At 38.0% G+C, this 15,175-nt stretch overlaps 1 protein-coding gene across 1 annotated transcript in view; it reads right to left on the reverse strand.

The window, feature by feature from the left end:
- Nucleotides 1–4,303: 4,303 nt before the first annotated feature.
- Nucleotides 4,304–15,175, reverse strand: part of LOC126366496 (synaptogenesis protein syg-2-like) — a 58,120-nt gene continuing 47,248 nt past the window's right edge. The window contains exons 11-14 of the mRNA XM_050009610.1: nt 12,590–12,730; nt 6,208–6,312; nt 5,141–5,304; nt 4,304–4,663 (exon numbers count right to left, since the gene is read on the reverse strand). Of these exons, the coding sequence (XP_049865567.1) occupies nt 4,541–4,663; nt 5,141–5,304; nt 6,208–6,312; nt 12,590–12,730 (533 nt within the window). The 3' untranslated portion in view covers nt 4,304–4,540. The remainder of the gene's footprint in view (nt 4,664–5,140; nt 5,305–6,207; nt 6,313–12,589; nt 12,731–15,175) is intronic.

Genomic DNA, 15,175 nt, shown 5'->3' on the forward strand with positions numbered 1-15,175 from the left:
GTCTCCGACTGGAAACTTCGATTCGAGAAACGTAGCGTGAAATTCTCGCCATCCAGATTGGTAGCGCAACGGCCTGCGAAAGATGGCGGGTAGTCTCTCTCTCTATTTAAGAGCTGCGCTCTTGTTGGTGGAGTAATCGCCATTCCTCTCTTCTTCCCGCCAAAACCTTCACCTCCCGATACGACACGATCTGCACCTTTTCTTTTATTTGTTTCATAAATGTTATCCTAGGTAGCTAGTTAGGTAGGCGGGTAGTGACCGGCGGAAAAAAAAAGTTAAGGTATTTCAGGTTTGGACCTGCAATCTTTCAGCAAAATAGTAGCGGTGAAACACTCCAATTTTATCGTGAAACGAGTTTGCATATTAAATTGTTTTACGCTTGTGTAGTTAAAATAATTTGCAGGCATTTGAGCTGTTCAAACAGAGAAACGATATTTAATCGTTCATACACTTATTTTTATTTGACTGAACATTCAAATTTTAACTCATATCCCATTGTCACAGAGAAAATACTGAAATAAAATTTCTTTTTAAACAGAAAAGCCTACTCAAGAATATAATATTAGCCAATGTACGGTCAGTCGCACGCTTCAGAAAACTCCTAAAGATAGTGTTAAAAAATTAAGTATTTTGGGTCAGCTTTATATCCAGAGGCATACAAAAATTCAGAAAAAATAATCTAGAAAATATACTCCAGGAAATAGTTTATGACCCTAATCTAGACATGCTATCAAGACTTTGCTTTTATATCAGCCACAGCAGCTTTTATTCTGTGCCGATAATTATATAGAGCCATGAAACAATAAAATTAACGATCTGAATTTGTATAAAGCCAGCTTTTATATTATTAAAGTGAGTCATAAAACATTCCTGTTATGAGCTTGATTAGTACGAAAAAAACCGAGAAGGTAAAATAATTACGGTCATCGTACTTTACAAAAAGGGAACTTCCAGTGTTTGTTTGTGTTGTAAAGAATTATCCTCATAAATAACACATATAACGCGAGGAAATTATATGTATGAAGTTTCATTTCCGTGGAGCATAAAGGTAACGCTTTGTTAAGTCAAAGTACAATAGACGTGCCACATGACTTTTTCCATTTGAACGATTAAAAGCACGCACTTAACGTTGTTGGAATACGTTTTCGTGCGGCGTTAAATTGAAGGGAAGGGCACATCAATTACGTATGCACACGGCCCCCGAGAAGCAAGCACGCAACGCCGCCACTCCACCCGTTGGCTAATTCGAGCAAAACTGGCTGGAGCGAGATATTACCGGCTGAAACTGGAACGTACCCGTTATTACAAGTTTGAGCCAGAACGCTTTGGATTTCGAAGCGTTTTTGCGGAACGTTTGAAGATTGAAGTAGTGTGGGCATGATCGAGCTTTAGATGGATTTATAGTTGGGTTTTCTACAGTTATTAGTTACGACTTTAGTAAAGTCGATAGATATTGCTTTCATAAGTTTTATTCGTTATAAAAAATAACCAACAAAGTATAAACTTTTCAATTCTCGTCGCAATCTTTCCGTTGCCGAAATTGCGCGGCCATATTTTTCTATTGTGTCTATTTTGCCCTCAAAATATCTCCAGTGCCGGATCCCAAGCTCCTATTGTCTCAGAGATTACGCTTTTCACATTTTTCCGTAACCAGGGATATAAACAAGGAAAAAAACTCATTGCAGACTATGATGTCCTTCCATTTAATTCCGTACCTTCAGACCTCGCAATAAAGGAGGGTAGAATAAAAATTCTTATCACGATCCCAAATGGCCAGCCGAGTTGAGTACACCAAAGAAAATGGGGTAGATAGAAATGCGATTTGGGCGGGGTTACCGCATCGCAGTTGTTAAGGGCTTGGGACAACATTTGAGTCACAATGCCGAGATATTATTCACGGTTGCTGACTGAAAACGTATGAGATACGTACCGAGTTCTTGTAGCCTTCGATTATCTATGTTATATAACATGAATATTGGTAGAAGCACTGACAAATCGACGCGTTATAACAGCACTACGCTCGCGTCGTGCACGACATGCAAGTATCATGCTAAGGATAGGTTTTATAAAGAAATATCCATCTATCGATACACTTGTCTTTATTGTGAGAATCTCAGTCCCAATTTTGTCAAATCTTAGGCATAATATAGGCAGACTGGGCGAAAGATAATTTATAAAATGCTATTTTAGAAATAGAAACCAGACTAAGATAATTAAAAACAATTTCATTGATTTATTAAGAATTATATCTACAAAGATAACGCAACGACGACGTTTGACCACCTTTATTGATGATGTCGTACGTGAGTATTTTTATTTGTTCTACAAAAATTCAAAAATAGAATGTATCGTTTTGATTTTTCGTAACGTTCGTTTGGTTTCCGCCAAAGTAGTGTAAATAATATGTAATTTGCTGCAAATATATAATAAATTACGTCAAAAACAGAGATGTTTAAAAAAGCATCGCATTTGAGTAGGTTGTCATTGAACAGTCAGTTTGAAGTATACTAAGGTTACTAAGGCACTATTGAGGACAATAGATATTTATGTTCCGTCACTGACCAATCCTTATCTACAACATATGGAAAACCAAAAAAAATAGTTTTCTAGGTCCAAAGGTTTAGATTAGGTATTGATAAGTCAGTTAGTAAGTGAATCAGGGTTTTGATTGTGTTTGTTTGATTGTACGTATAATTGCCTATATGTTCTTGTTGTTAGAGCCTTCGACATTAGAGGTTCTACGTTTGATGCAGACTTTGTCATTAATCATTCTGTAAAATAAGTAGGTACCTCGTTCGCAAAATGATACCCTCGATTGTTGACTTCGCCTGTCTAATTTCACTAGATAGGACCAAACTGTTTCCTTTTAGGGTAAATGACCATTTACCCTAACCCTACGCCCCTGTAAAAAATCAGATTTTAAATAATAAGCACTCTTCAGTTATTTTGCTAATAAGCAAATTTATTTTTCCAAGAAGTTTTACACATATCCACTTAACATTTACGATATGTCGAGAAGTCTTAAAAAAAAAAACAAAAGTATACTTAAGTACTAAATTAAAAAAAACGAAGATTCTCCATAAAAGGTAACTAAAGTAGTAATTTATTTACAAAAGATGAATATTATAATTTGTGACAGAGATATTTTTTCAACTGAAATATAAAGTTTAATTTAAATATGTAGTGCTGCGAACATAAAAATCCAAACAATATTTTTATTAACAATTTCATAAATGTATTTTTAATTGATTTTTGATATAACACTCAGTTTACAGTATATTTTATTTACATAAAGGTATGCTTAAAAATCTTTAAAATAATCTCTAGTGATCTTATACACTATCAGTTGATAAAGTTAGAATATGTACACATATAAATATACCAGTTAAAGTTAAATGTAATAAATTTTATAGGATCACAGTGATTTTTTTATTTTTAAGTTAAATATTATTTAACATATTTTTTAAAATTTTCAATAATAAAACTTAAACAAAAAAAAAATAATTAATTATAATTGAAATACAAATTTTCGAATTTTAAAACAAATTGAAATGATTTTAGAAATATTTTTTATTTTAGGTGATAATTTTAAATAACTTTTTTTATAATTTATTGTCTATATTTCTTTTGAAACGTCGCGTCGTAACATTGGATTGAATCTACAGTTAAAACTTAGTTTTTAGGAAAGTTTACAAAACTCCTGGGAGAGGAATATTTGAAGTCAAGACAGCACAAAACAAAACAAAATACCTGCATGATATAAAATAATATATAACTCAACTTAAAAACGAATATAAAAAGCTTAACTCTATTTTTACACTATTTCAAATAATAAATTAATTGAGCCTCAATCTATATGCGTTTTATATACATTTTTTGCATAAATAATTTATAAATATATTATATATTTAGTAAATAAAAACAATCATTGTATTTAAAGGACACTTGAAGAAATATTACGGGAAAATTTAATAAAGTATTAAACACAAAATAAATAACCCGAAGTATATTACGCCATAGAAGTCTTTCTCCTACTTAATATAAAACATTATCGGCTATGAACCATTAAATACCTATTACATTATTTGATACTTCGTATCAGTAATCAGTTATTTATTATATTATATACATTAAGTAAAAATATTTTTATAATAACAACTTTATATCAAAGGAAACACGACTTTAGACAGTCTTCGTTCATTTATGTCGATGCACGAATTTAATAATTAATTATAATAAAAATTTAGAGAAAATAACCAATCTTTTAGTATATTACTAAAGTAAAACAAAAAGGGATCAAATAAGTACTTCACTATGAAAGGCGACGGTGTACAAATATAAAAACGGTACCTGAAAAAGTCAAAGCTATATAATTATAAAAAATACTTAATAACAATTTTAATTTATTTCTAATTGTTTACACAAAATATCAAGAGAATAATGAATGATAGTTACAAAAAATCTTAAAAAGATAGACTAAATAATGACAACAGTGTTTCCTTTAATGAAAAGCCAAGTCATAGATTAAAGAATGTTCAGACTAGACACAACTTTCACGTGCGTTCGCCGCTAGTAGAGGTGTTCTCGTGGTTACTACTTCTCTTCGCCGGGACAATGTCCCACTTGTGACACTCCGTCTGTCCTCCGCTAATGTCCCGATGCTCTGCGAGAAAAAAATACATATTGAATAAAATAAAACACAATATAGACACATAGGGCGCCACCGGAGGCCCCGGGTTCAAATCCTGGTGGGGGACATATCACAAAAATTACTTTGTGATAATAGTTTGATTAGGACATTACAGTAAAAGTAAAGTAAGGTGATCCGTGTTTCGGAAGGCACGTTAAGCCGTTGGTCCTGGTTACTGCTTACTGATGTAAGTATGTAGTCGTTACATGAGCCATGTCAGGCGCCTTTGGCGGCTCAGTAATAACCCTGACACCAGGGTGGATGAGATTGGTATTCCACCTCACAACCCACACGATAAGAAGAAGATGTTATGTTGTATAATTGGTGCTTCCACCAGACATCTCCTAATCCTAAACTAAAAATGATTATTAGACTTTTCAACTACCTAATACAGTGAAAGTTTTTGTACATGCATTCAAATACACAAAACACACATTAAAGTCCTCTTACCTGGGCATCAGAAGCAGGAGTGTTAGGCGTATGCGGTGTGGTAGACCTGACTTCATGTTGGTGCAAACTATGTGCACTTTTCGAAGCCCCTACTAATGGTGACACCACAGCTCCGTAGGGGGGAGGCTCCGGAGGCCGCTCGGCGTCCCGAGTGCAGTTGAAGTCTGAGTGAAAGGCCCATAATGTTAATCTTATCACGTCTAGCCTATTCATTCTCAGGGCGGCCTCCGTGGTCCAGTGGTTGAGCGTTGGGCTCACAATCCGGAGGTCCCGGGTTCAAATCCCGGTGGAACATATCACAAATATCACTTTGGTTTGGTTAGGACATTACAGGTTGATCACCTGTTTGTCCAAAAAAGTAAGATGATCCGAGCTTCGGAAGGCACGTTAAGCCGTTGGTCCCGGTTACTACTTACTGATTTAAGTAAGTAGTCGTTACATGAGTCATGTAACAGCTTTTGGCGGCTCAATAGTAACCCTGACACCAGGGTTGATGAGATTGGTACTCCACCTCACAACCCATAATACAGGGCAAAGATATCCCCTCTATTTTTTCGCACCTCTCGACTTTTCGCCTTCAGCCAATGTTTTGCGCAGTCTACCTTAACTTCTGTACTCGACTTGAGGCGCCCAGTGACTCATGCATTCCTAGTTGTTGAACGTTGAGCTTACGATCCCAAGGTATCGGGTTCGAATATCGGACATAACACAATAATCACTTTGTGATCCCTAGTTTGGTTAAGACATTGCTGGCTTATCGCTCAATTGTCGGAAAGTAAGATGATTCGTGCTTCGGAGAGGAATTGCTCCTGACTTCTGTTTACTTAGTTAAGTAAGTATGTAGTCATGCCAGAGGCCTTTGGTGTTTTAATAGCAACCCTGACACTGGGGTGATGGCTGGGGTGACCCTAACTGGGTCGACTATTGGTCTCACATTCCACAAAAGAGAAGAGCTCCATACAGATTGCACTCATTGGTGAATTATCGTCGACCGCAGCGTTGCCATACGTGGCTGAGAAAATTATTGGTACACATTTGAAAATGGAGAAATAAAAGTTTCCTTTTACCTTTTCCCAGTGGCACTACGTCAGGATTTTTGTCGTCGGGTTGTATCGGCGAATGGTTGGCGCTGTGCATTGAGTTCTTATACGTCTTCACAGTCTGCATCGGAGCTAAAATAAAAGAAATAACATATCGTTCATTCAAATAACAAAATCAGAGTGGCTGGTGTATTGATGACATTTTCATGAGATTTATTAAACTTGGCTGTCCGTTTGGGTTTTATCACACCGCGGACATTTGGCATACGAAAATCTCGTTTTTCACCCTCTTAACACGTAAGTGCGAGGGAGATAGAGAGTCCGCGATAGCTCCCTTACTCCTTAACGGCTTGCGGATGGTGACGTATATCTGGCTCGGCAGATTTGAATTGGTGCGGGGCGGAGACTGTTCCGTTCTATACTTAGTATTATTCTTTATCCTATGATTTGCTCCTATTTAAATAGCTGTACTCAAAATAGTCACATATTTTTTTACAAATTAAAGTAATAAAATAAGATGAAGTTTTACATAAGAAAGATAAGTTTTAGTTTATTTTTGTCTTTTCAGGCTTGAATCAGCTGATTGTCCGAAAAAAGTAAGATGATTCCGTGCTTCGGAGGGCACGTTAACCCGTTGGTCCCGGCCGTAAAAACACCTCCACCAACCCGCAGTGGCGCATCGTGATGAAGTATGCTCCATACCCCCTCCGGTTGATTGAGGGGAGGCCTGTACCCAGCAGTGGGACGTATATAGGCTGTTTATGTTATGTATGTTTACATAAAAAACGTGAAAAAAAATATCGGTGTATTTTTTCTTTTTGCTCTATCACGTACCTTGTGTCTATATATACCTATCATATAGCATGCCGTGTGTTTGTATATATATATAATATATATTATATATATCTACGAAAAGGTAAATTCGAAAAACGAAGTGACAATCTTGACTGAAAAACATTTAAAACGTCCTCATCTTTTTTTCCATTTCAATGCATAGAAACAGCTTTAGAATCCCGTTCAAGAGTATTGACCTTAAAAACTTGCTCATGAAGCTTGTCATAAAAACTTTCAATACAGTCCCAGACATCTAAATTTGAATCTAGACGTGTTAAAATAACTATAGAAGTAACCTTTCAATATTACGATATGGTTCCTTGCCTTCACATGATTGTCGATTTGGCTGTCGATAAATTTACATATCAATATTGACATGCTATAGCCTCATCAACAGTCAATGCCTGCGTGCGAGAGCGTATTGTTAAACCACCAACTAATTCAACCCGTCCCGTCGAGCTCTGACCTGGTGTTCGAGTGGAAAACGCAAAAGGTGGCCCAAAGAGACTTGACGACGTTCGGTTGACCGAGAACTCTCGGCATGTCATGGGAGGAAGCAGCAAAAGATCGCGAGGAGTGGAAATCTGTTATTCGAGCCTTAAATCCCAACAGGGAATACAAAGATTAGAAAAATAAGAACAACAAATTCAACTGGCCGGTTAATTGATACCAAAATTATGAAGTTTTACTTTTAAACTAAACTAAAGTCACCGACATAGCTCGGAGAATTGCAAAGCTGAAGTGGCAGTGGGCAGGACACATAGCGAGGAGAACCGATAGCCGATGGGGCGGAAAGGTTCTAGAATGGCGACCACGTGTCGGACAACACTCAGTGGGTAGGCCCGCTACAAGGTGGACCGACGATCTGGTGAAGGTCGCGGGAAGCCGCTGGATGCGGGCAGCGCAGGACCGATCGTCGTGGAGATCCTTGGGGGAGGCCTATGCCTAGCAGTGGGCGTCGTACGGCTGATGATGATGACTTTTAAACTATATATTTAATTAGTTGATCTATACTTATTTAAAATTATAAAGAAATATTTTTAAGTTTTTTTTTTGGTAAGACGTAATCCCTGAAATTACCCGGCTACGATGAAACAAAATGAAGGGTTATGTGTTTTACCACTATGTTTGTATTTATATAATATCTCTGTTCCACGTGTGTTTTATATTATACTACTAATATACATACATAATTATTACGAGTATTATAATATATGTATTGTATAAACGTCTGTTCCAGCCTAATTTCTATGAATCACCTGCCAGAATTAAGCAAATGAATTGCTACTAACTAACAATAAGCGTCTATCTGTCTGGGGGGTTAAAAAGGCCACGTTAAAACAAATTCATCTAAAAAAGCAATATTGCGATTTGGCATTTTTTGTCACTGCGCACTTACTTGAATATTTTTATGCGCAAATGTCAAATATAGCAATATTGCTTTTTAGATGAATTTGTTTTAACGTGGCCCCTTTTAACCTCTCTAGCCTAACACCCAGAATCCGATCGCGGTATATACGCCTAGTCCGTCCGTAGAATTGATAATACCTTGTTTTAAGTTTACGCGGTTATTGTCATAATTAAAACACATATAACGGGTTCTTACCGCGTTTAAATGGGGATATGAGACTTAAACCCGGTAAGAACCAGTTATTATGTGTTTTAATTATTGATAATACCGTTCATCGACTTACCTAGACTGATTGCTAGGCTAGAAAAGACTGCAAAAGTGGTGACGCGTCAGAAAAATGTGGTGACAGCATGACTGAACATCTGCAATCTCAGTGGAGCCGCAGAGAACATGAATCACGTATTGAAATGCAGTAGAGAACAGTGGGGTATTTGAAAATTCCGACCACGCCATCTCCGCTCGGCTCCGGCTTATTGTGCCAAGGTTCATTGACCAACTGTCTTCATACATCACACACTATAACTAGCTAGGTTACTGACGTAACATAACATAAACAGCCTATATACGTCCCACCGCTGGGCACAGGCCTCCCCTCAATCAACCGGAGAGGGTATGGAGCATACTCCACCACGCTGCTCTGTTTTTACGCCTAATAGCCGGGACCAACGGCTTAACGTGCCCTCCGAAGCACGGAATTATCTTACTTTTTCGGACAATGAGGTGATTCAAGCCTGAAAAGTCCTTACCAAACAATGGACAGTCTCACAAAGTGATTTCGACAATGTCAGATTACTGACATAAGAAGAAAAAAAATTGTCAATCCAAACAATTGATAGTTTTTGTTAGATCACACGTAACTTGATAACATAGATATACATAAAGTTCCAAGTTGCAAATGACAAAAGAATCTAGCATAGGTATTTTTCCAGCGGCACACACATTGACGAGTGGTACTCTTCGGAGAACTCACATCTGCGAACCCACAGAACTAACAGGCTATCTGTCCTTTTCTTACATAATATAAACACATCAGACAGAGATAACTGACACAATACACTGTGCTTCCCCCACCTTTAGAATTAAAAAGCGAAAAAGTTACTAAACCTATCCGGAACTCCAATCCCTCGAATTGGGACTTCACCATTCCGCCACATATAGTGGGTGATTCTGTAAAATATTTTTATTCTTGTAAACATACATACATAATATATGATTAGCCCATAATAATATATGTTATTTGTCACTGCTGGATACAGACCTCCCTTTTATCAACCGGAAGGGGTTATGGTTCACATTTCATGCTACACTGCTCTACTGCGAGTTAGAGAAATTCCAAACCGGTATCAAATCAATATATTTTTACATACATACATAAATAGCCTATATACGTCCCACTGCTGGGCACAGGCCTCCCGTCAATCAACCGTCATATAGAGCATACTCCACCCCGCTGCTCCAATGCAGGTTGGTGGAGGTGTTTTTACGACTAATAGCCGGGATCAACAGCTTAACGCGCCCTCCGAAAAACGGAATCATCTGACTTTTTCGGAGAATCAGGTGATTCAAGCCTGCAAATGTCCCCATCGGTAATCGAACCCGGACCTCCAGATCGTGAGCCTAACGCTCTAACCACTAGACCACGGAGCTTGTTATATCTTATTTACGACTTGCAATTTCTGGGTTTGATGATTAAGTTATCTGTCGGTACATCCCTGAGCAGAGGTTGTAAATATTGCTAGACAGATGCTTTGAATGAGGTTTGACAGATGATTTGAAAAAAAAAAGGAAGCGATAGTAGATACATTTTCTAGAACGTGAACAGAATCAGTACCCGCGTTGCGTGTGCAAAAACTATCCGTAACTGAACTACAATACAGTTTGAACGCAAATGGCCAAAGTTGGAATTTTACGACAATTTTGACGCTAGCTAGTTACAGAATGATACACAACTATTCATTTGGAAATTTATATCTCCGTATGAATATGATAAAACAAAAGAATGATAAACAGAATATAAAATTAATAATAAGATATGATAATCTATGATTGAAAGAAATAGAGGAACGGAAGATCAAGAAAAGCTTACATGGACATATTAAAGAGAAGGCAAACGTCCTGTCTTATCCTTATAGAAGGAATCGGTCTTTGATAGACAAGAATGGAGAATGCTATACCGACAAGAGCGTGGCTCTTAAATTAGTGATGATGATGATTATGATTATATAAACATAGATAATATAAACTCACGTTCTTAATGCAAGCCTAACGGTATGGGCAAACCCTTGAGTATTCAAAAAACATCACGTGGAAACTTGACGCTTTTTTGACGTGAATTAACTTCTGAAACAGGAACTTCACATACGATTTCGTCATACGTAATATGACGTCCAGAACTAATGACAAGTAAAATCATGAGCAATATAATGTACCCACTTTAGGACTCTGTCGCACTAACATATTTGACATTTAGTGAGACTTACAGTTCAATTTATCAAAAATGTGAATGTGACATGGTACCAAATTGTATACACATATTAATGCTCGTGACCGTACTTGCGGCGCTGCCCATCCCAATAAGTATTAGAGATGCACGTTTCTGTGTGCTAACTTAGTGTTGATGAGAATAATTAGAAGAAAATTAATGGAAAAATCGGCCTCTGTGGTAGCTTAGCGCCAGCTAAACTCACGGTCTAGGGGTCCCGGTGGGGAAATATCATAAAAATTACTTTATGACTCTAGGTCGGTAACAACATTTGATGGAAATAATCATCATCATATCCCTAGCATTATCCCGCTTTTCACAAGGTCTCCTCACGATGTTTTCCTTCACCTTATCATTTATGATCCAAACATGAATTCGACAATCATCAATCATTTGATGGAAGTAGTAAAAATGACAATAATTTATACCGAAGGTTTTATCCCTTGTAAGTCTCTCATCAAAGTTGGGTCACATTGAATAGACTTGAAATAATTACTGTGAATGTAGTTTTAATTCCTCACAGACAACTCGTGAATACATTAAATTTGTAGCTTTCAGTGAGTGCAACTTTTATTTAAATCTCTTGCGTTTATGCGCAAAATATGCAGTTTTAAAATTAAAACCCATTTGCCATAACTTCGGACTTAGTTTAACGACTGCTGTACCATTGAAATCGAGGACACTGCAGTGCAAGTCATTAAATGGTCACCCATCCAATGACGGCTGACTTCTTTCTTTCTTCTTTAAATAACCCGACCCGATTTGAACCCCTTGCATTGACTTATTATTTTACTTTAAGTGCAGTTTTCACTAACACAGTTGGCTCGAGGCCCTTAATCAGCGCTTATCGCTATCGACCCACTAGGCTCGATTAATTCTTTCAAAAATTTTTCCTCTCACACAACGCCTGAGCCGAGATTCGCGCCCAACTAGGCACCCTCAGGCCTGTTGTCTTTCAGCGCTCCCCATTTGTCCGGCCAAGTAGTCAATGCCATCTACGGCAAATCTACAATAAGTTGGCGCGAGCGTTATAGCCGATACGACTCAACAACACCTATCGCATTAGTCTAACAGAAAGTTTGTCCGATGTGCGTGCTTAGTTCATCTCAAGATAATTAATGTACCTCTAATTACCCCATTGGGCTGATGTTATGTGGGATCCGTGAACGTCAGGACTGCTTATACAGGGTGTTAGTGGCATCGTAACGAAAACATGGAGAGATGAATCAGACCATGATCCTGAGTTGATATCAAGTGGAATTTTCCGTCGCAAAAGTGTAGAACTGAAAATAATTTTTAAAAAATACTACAATTTTCATGACTTCTCCGACAGGAAATTCCACTTGATATCGACTCAGAATCATGGTCTGAATCATCACCTTTAGTATTCGTTACGGTGTCACTAAAACCCATACGTACATGTATGGGGTGTAAGTAACATGGCAACAAATACTGAGAGAGGTGATTCAGTTGATTATTCTGACTTAATATCAAGTGGAATTTTCCATCGCAAAGGTATAAATTTGAAAATAATTCAAAAATATGTTAAAAAAATTGCAACGGAAAATTCCACTGGATATAAACTCAGAATCATGAGCTGAATCATCCCCCTTAGTATTCGTTAGAATGTGATTAACACTCTGTATGTAGTGCCGTATATCTTAATGAAATAATGAAATTACCTTCGTATTGCATAGGCCTATGATGCCGTCTTCTCGCTAGAATCGCAATGACGATGACCACAGCTAACGTGCCGACTGCACCCGCGATAATACCTAGCGCCCAACTCGTGTCCATCTTCACGTTGCTCGCTGTCTTCGCTTCTGTGTACAAAAATAATAAATATTTGGGTTACTTCAATTTCAAAAATATCTTTATTCAGTTTACATAGTTACACTTCAAATCGTCTTTTTTAAATAACGAACGTCTCATCCGCCTAAAACTACTGCAGCTTCTCACAACCTGTATAGCCGGGGAACTTTTTTTTTTTTTTGACGTGACTTATTGTAGGTTTGCCGCAGATGGCATTAACTACTTGGCCGGACAAATGGGGAGCGCTGAAGGTTCTCACCCGGTACAACGTTTAAGACAACAGGCCTGAGGGTGCCCAGTTGGGCGCGAACCTCGGCTCAGGGCGTCGTCTGAGAGGAAAAATATTTGAAAGAATTAATCGACCCTAGTGGGTCGATAGCGATAAGCGCTGAATGAGGGAAATCGTCGACCACGCCGGCGGGGTCGATATCGGGGCTCTGAAGTGTTTGGTGTCGCGAGCTGATTGGCTGCCTCTATGGCTAGAGTAATCGGGTCGTCGGGATCGTATATTACGTCCTTCGGGCGCCGATACTTTTCAGTACCGTCCCTAAGCGGAATGTACTCGGAAGCCGCAACTACCAGGGGATTTGGGTGGTGCGGAGCAGAATCGAAAAAACGTTTGGAAGCTAATTTGAGCCATTGGGCAATGGTTGGCAGACCTAGGTCAATGTGCAGATTTTCATTGCGAAGGAACCACGGAGCTCCCGTGGCTTTCCGCATGAAACGATTTTGTATTACCTGTAGACGGTGAATTTGAAAGGGACTCGCGTGAGCGAAAACTACCCCTGCATAGGTCATGATCGGACGGATACAAGTCGTGTAGATTTTCACCTTATTCCTAAGGGACAATTTACTTCGCTTGTTAAGGAGACAATGAAGACGGCCCATTACAAACGCGGCGCGATCGCGCACACGTTTGATATGGGCCTTGAAAGTAAGACGTCTGTCTAAGACTACGGCGAGATATTTGACTTGCTCCTCCCAAGGGATCGGCTTGCCAAACATCGTGATGACTTTAAGTTGACGGCGTTAGCCGGGGAACGAAGCTGCTGAAAAACCTTGGCACAGGGCCCTTTTTTTAAAAAAAGAAAAATAAACATAAAATATTGGTATACAATTGAGTAATTTAGCTGCCTAATATCAGTTCTCAGACAGTTAATCCCATGCATTCATAATCTTCTAAATGAACACTAACTTTATAATAACCTTTTTTTGTAAAGTTTTTGTTTAACTACTGTCTTAAAACAGTTGAAAGGCAAATTCTGAATGTCAATGGGAATCTTATTGTAAAAACGTGTACATTGCCCCTTAAAAGATAAAAGTAGTAAAGCAAGTTTATTTTTATTCCGGGTATTAACAATGTACCGATGGCTATTTTTTGAAAATAATCCTATAATATATGTTTTTTCACATATATTAGGTTTTCAAAGATATATTGCTGTATAGTGAAAACCCGGTAAGCGCCGTGTGATTTTTGTAAACAAAATTTCGCTTTCTTTTAATTAAAAAGTTTAGCGAAATCACATCCGAATGTGTTTTTCTAAAAAGCGCTTACATGGTTTTCATCATAAAGCGATATATAGCATTACGCCAGCCTCGTCTAACGTAAACCAAACGATTTGTGGTTTGAAATCACGACCTACGCTTGCCAAATAGTGGCAAGCGGATGTGGCCACGGTGAATTTTGTCGGGTGACTTTGACGTACGTTTTATTACAACTTGGCAAGAGCATGCAAAAGCCAGTCCTAACAAGTAAGGCATTTATAAGCAAACTAGCTATTGCTAGTGCAGTATTATTGCCTGGGAGTGATGTATTTAGTTTCCATGCTAGATTGTGAGCAAGTAAAAACCTAGGGAGTTAAAAAGGCCACATTCTAACAAAGCAATTCATCTAAGAAAGCAATATTGCTATTTGTCAGTTGTAGAATGTCTAATTGCAATATTGCTTTTCAGATGAATTGTTTTGATAAGTATGGCATTTTTAAACGGCGGTTCAGCTGATTATATTCAATCAATCAATAATTATTTATTGCACAAAGACACAAACTCTGGACATGTACATACGAACAAAATAAGCAAAATAGGCGGCCTTATTGCTAAATTTCTGCCAGGCAACCTTAGGGCGCCACCTTATATTCTAGTGTACCTATTTCGTGAAAACAGGGAATGTATAAATTGTATTGATTCTTTCAAATATAACCCAGACAAGGCCCTGAGCAGGGCTTCACATTTAGGCCGATTGTTTTAAATTTGTACCGGGTGAGCGCATTTGCCCGGCCAAGTGGTTATTGCCATTTTAGGCAAACCTACAATATGTCATACATAAACATAACATAAACAGCTTATATATGTCCTCGTAATCAACCTGTATGGAGCAAATTCTATCATTCTGCTCCACTGCGGGTTAGATGAGTTGTTGTCCGAAGCACGGAATCATCTGAATTTTACGGCTAATC

Source organism: Pectinophora gossypiella, chromosome 4, assembly GCF_024362695.1.
Source record: "Pectinophora gossypiella chromosome 4, ilPecGoss1.1, whole genome shotgun sequence".
Lineage (NCBI taxonomy): Eukaryota > Metazoa > Arthropoda > Insecta > Lepidoptera > Gelechiidae > Pectinophora > Pectinophora gossypiella.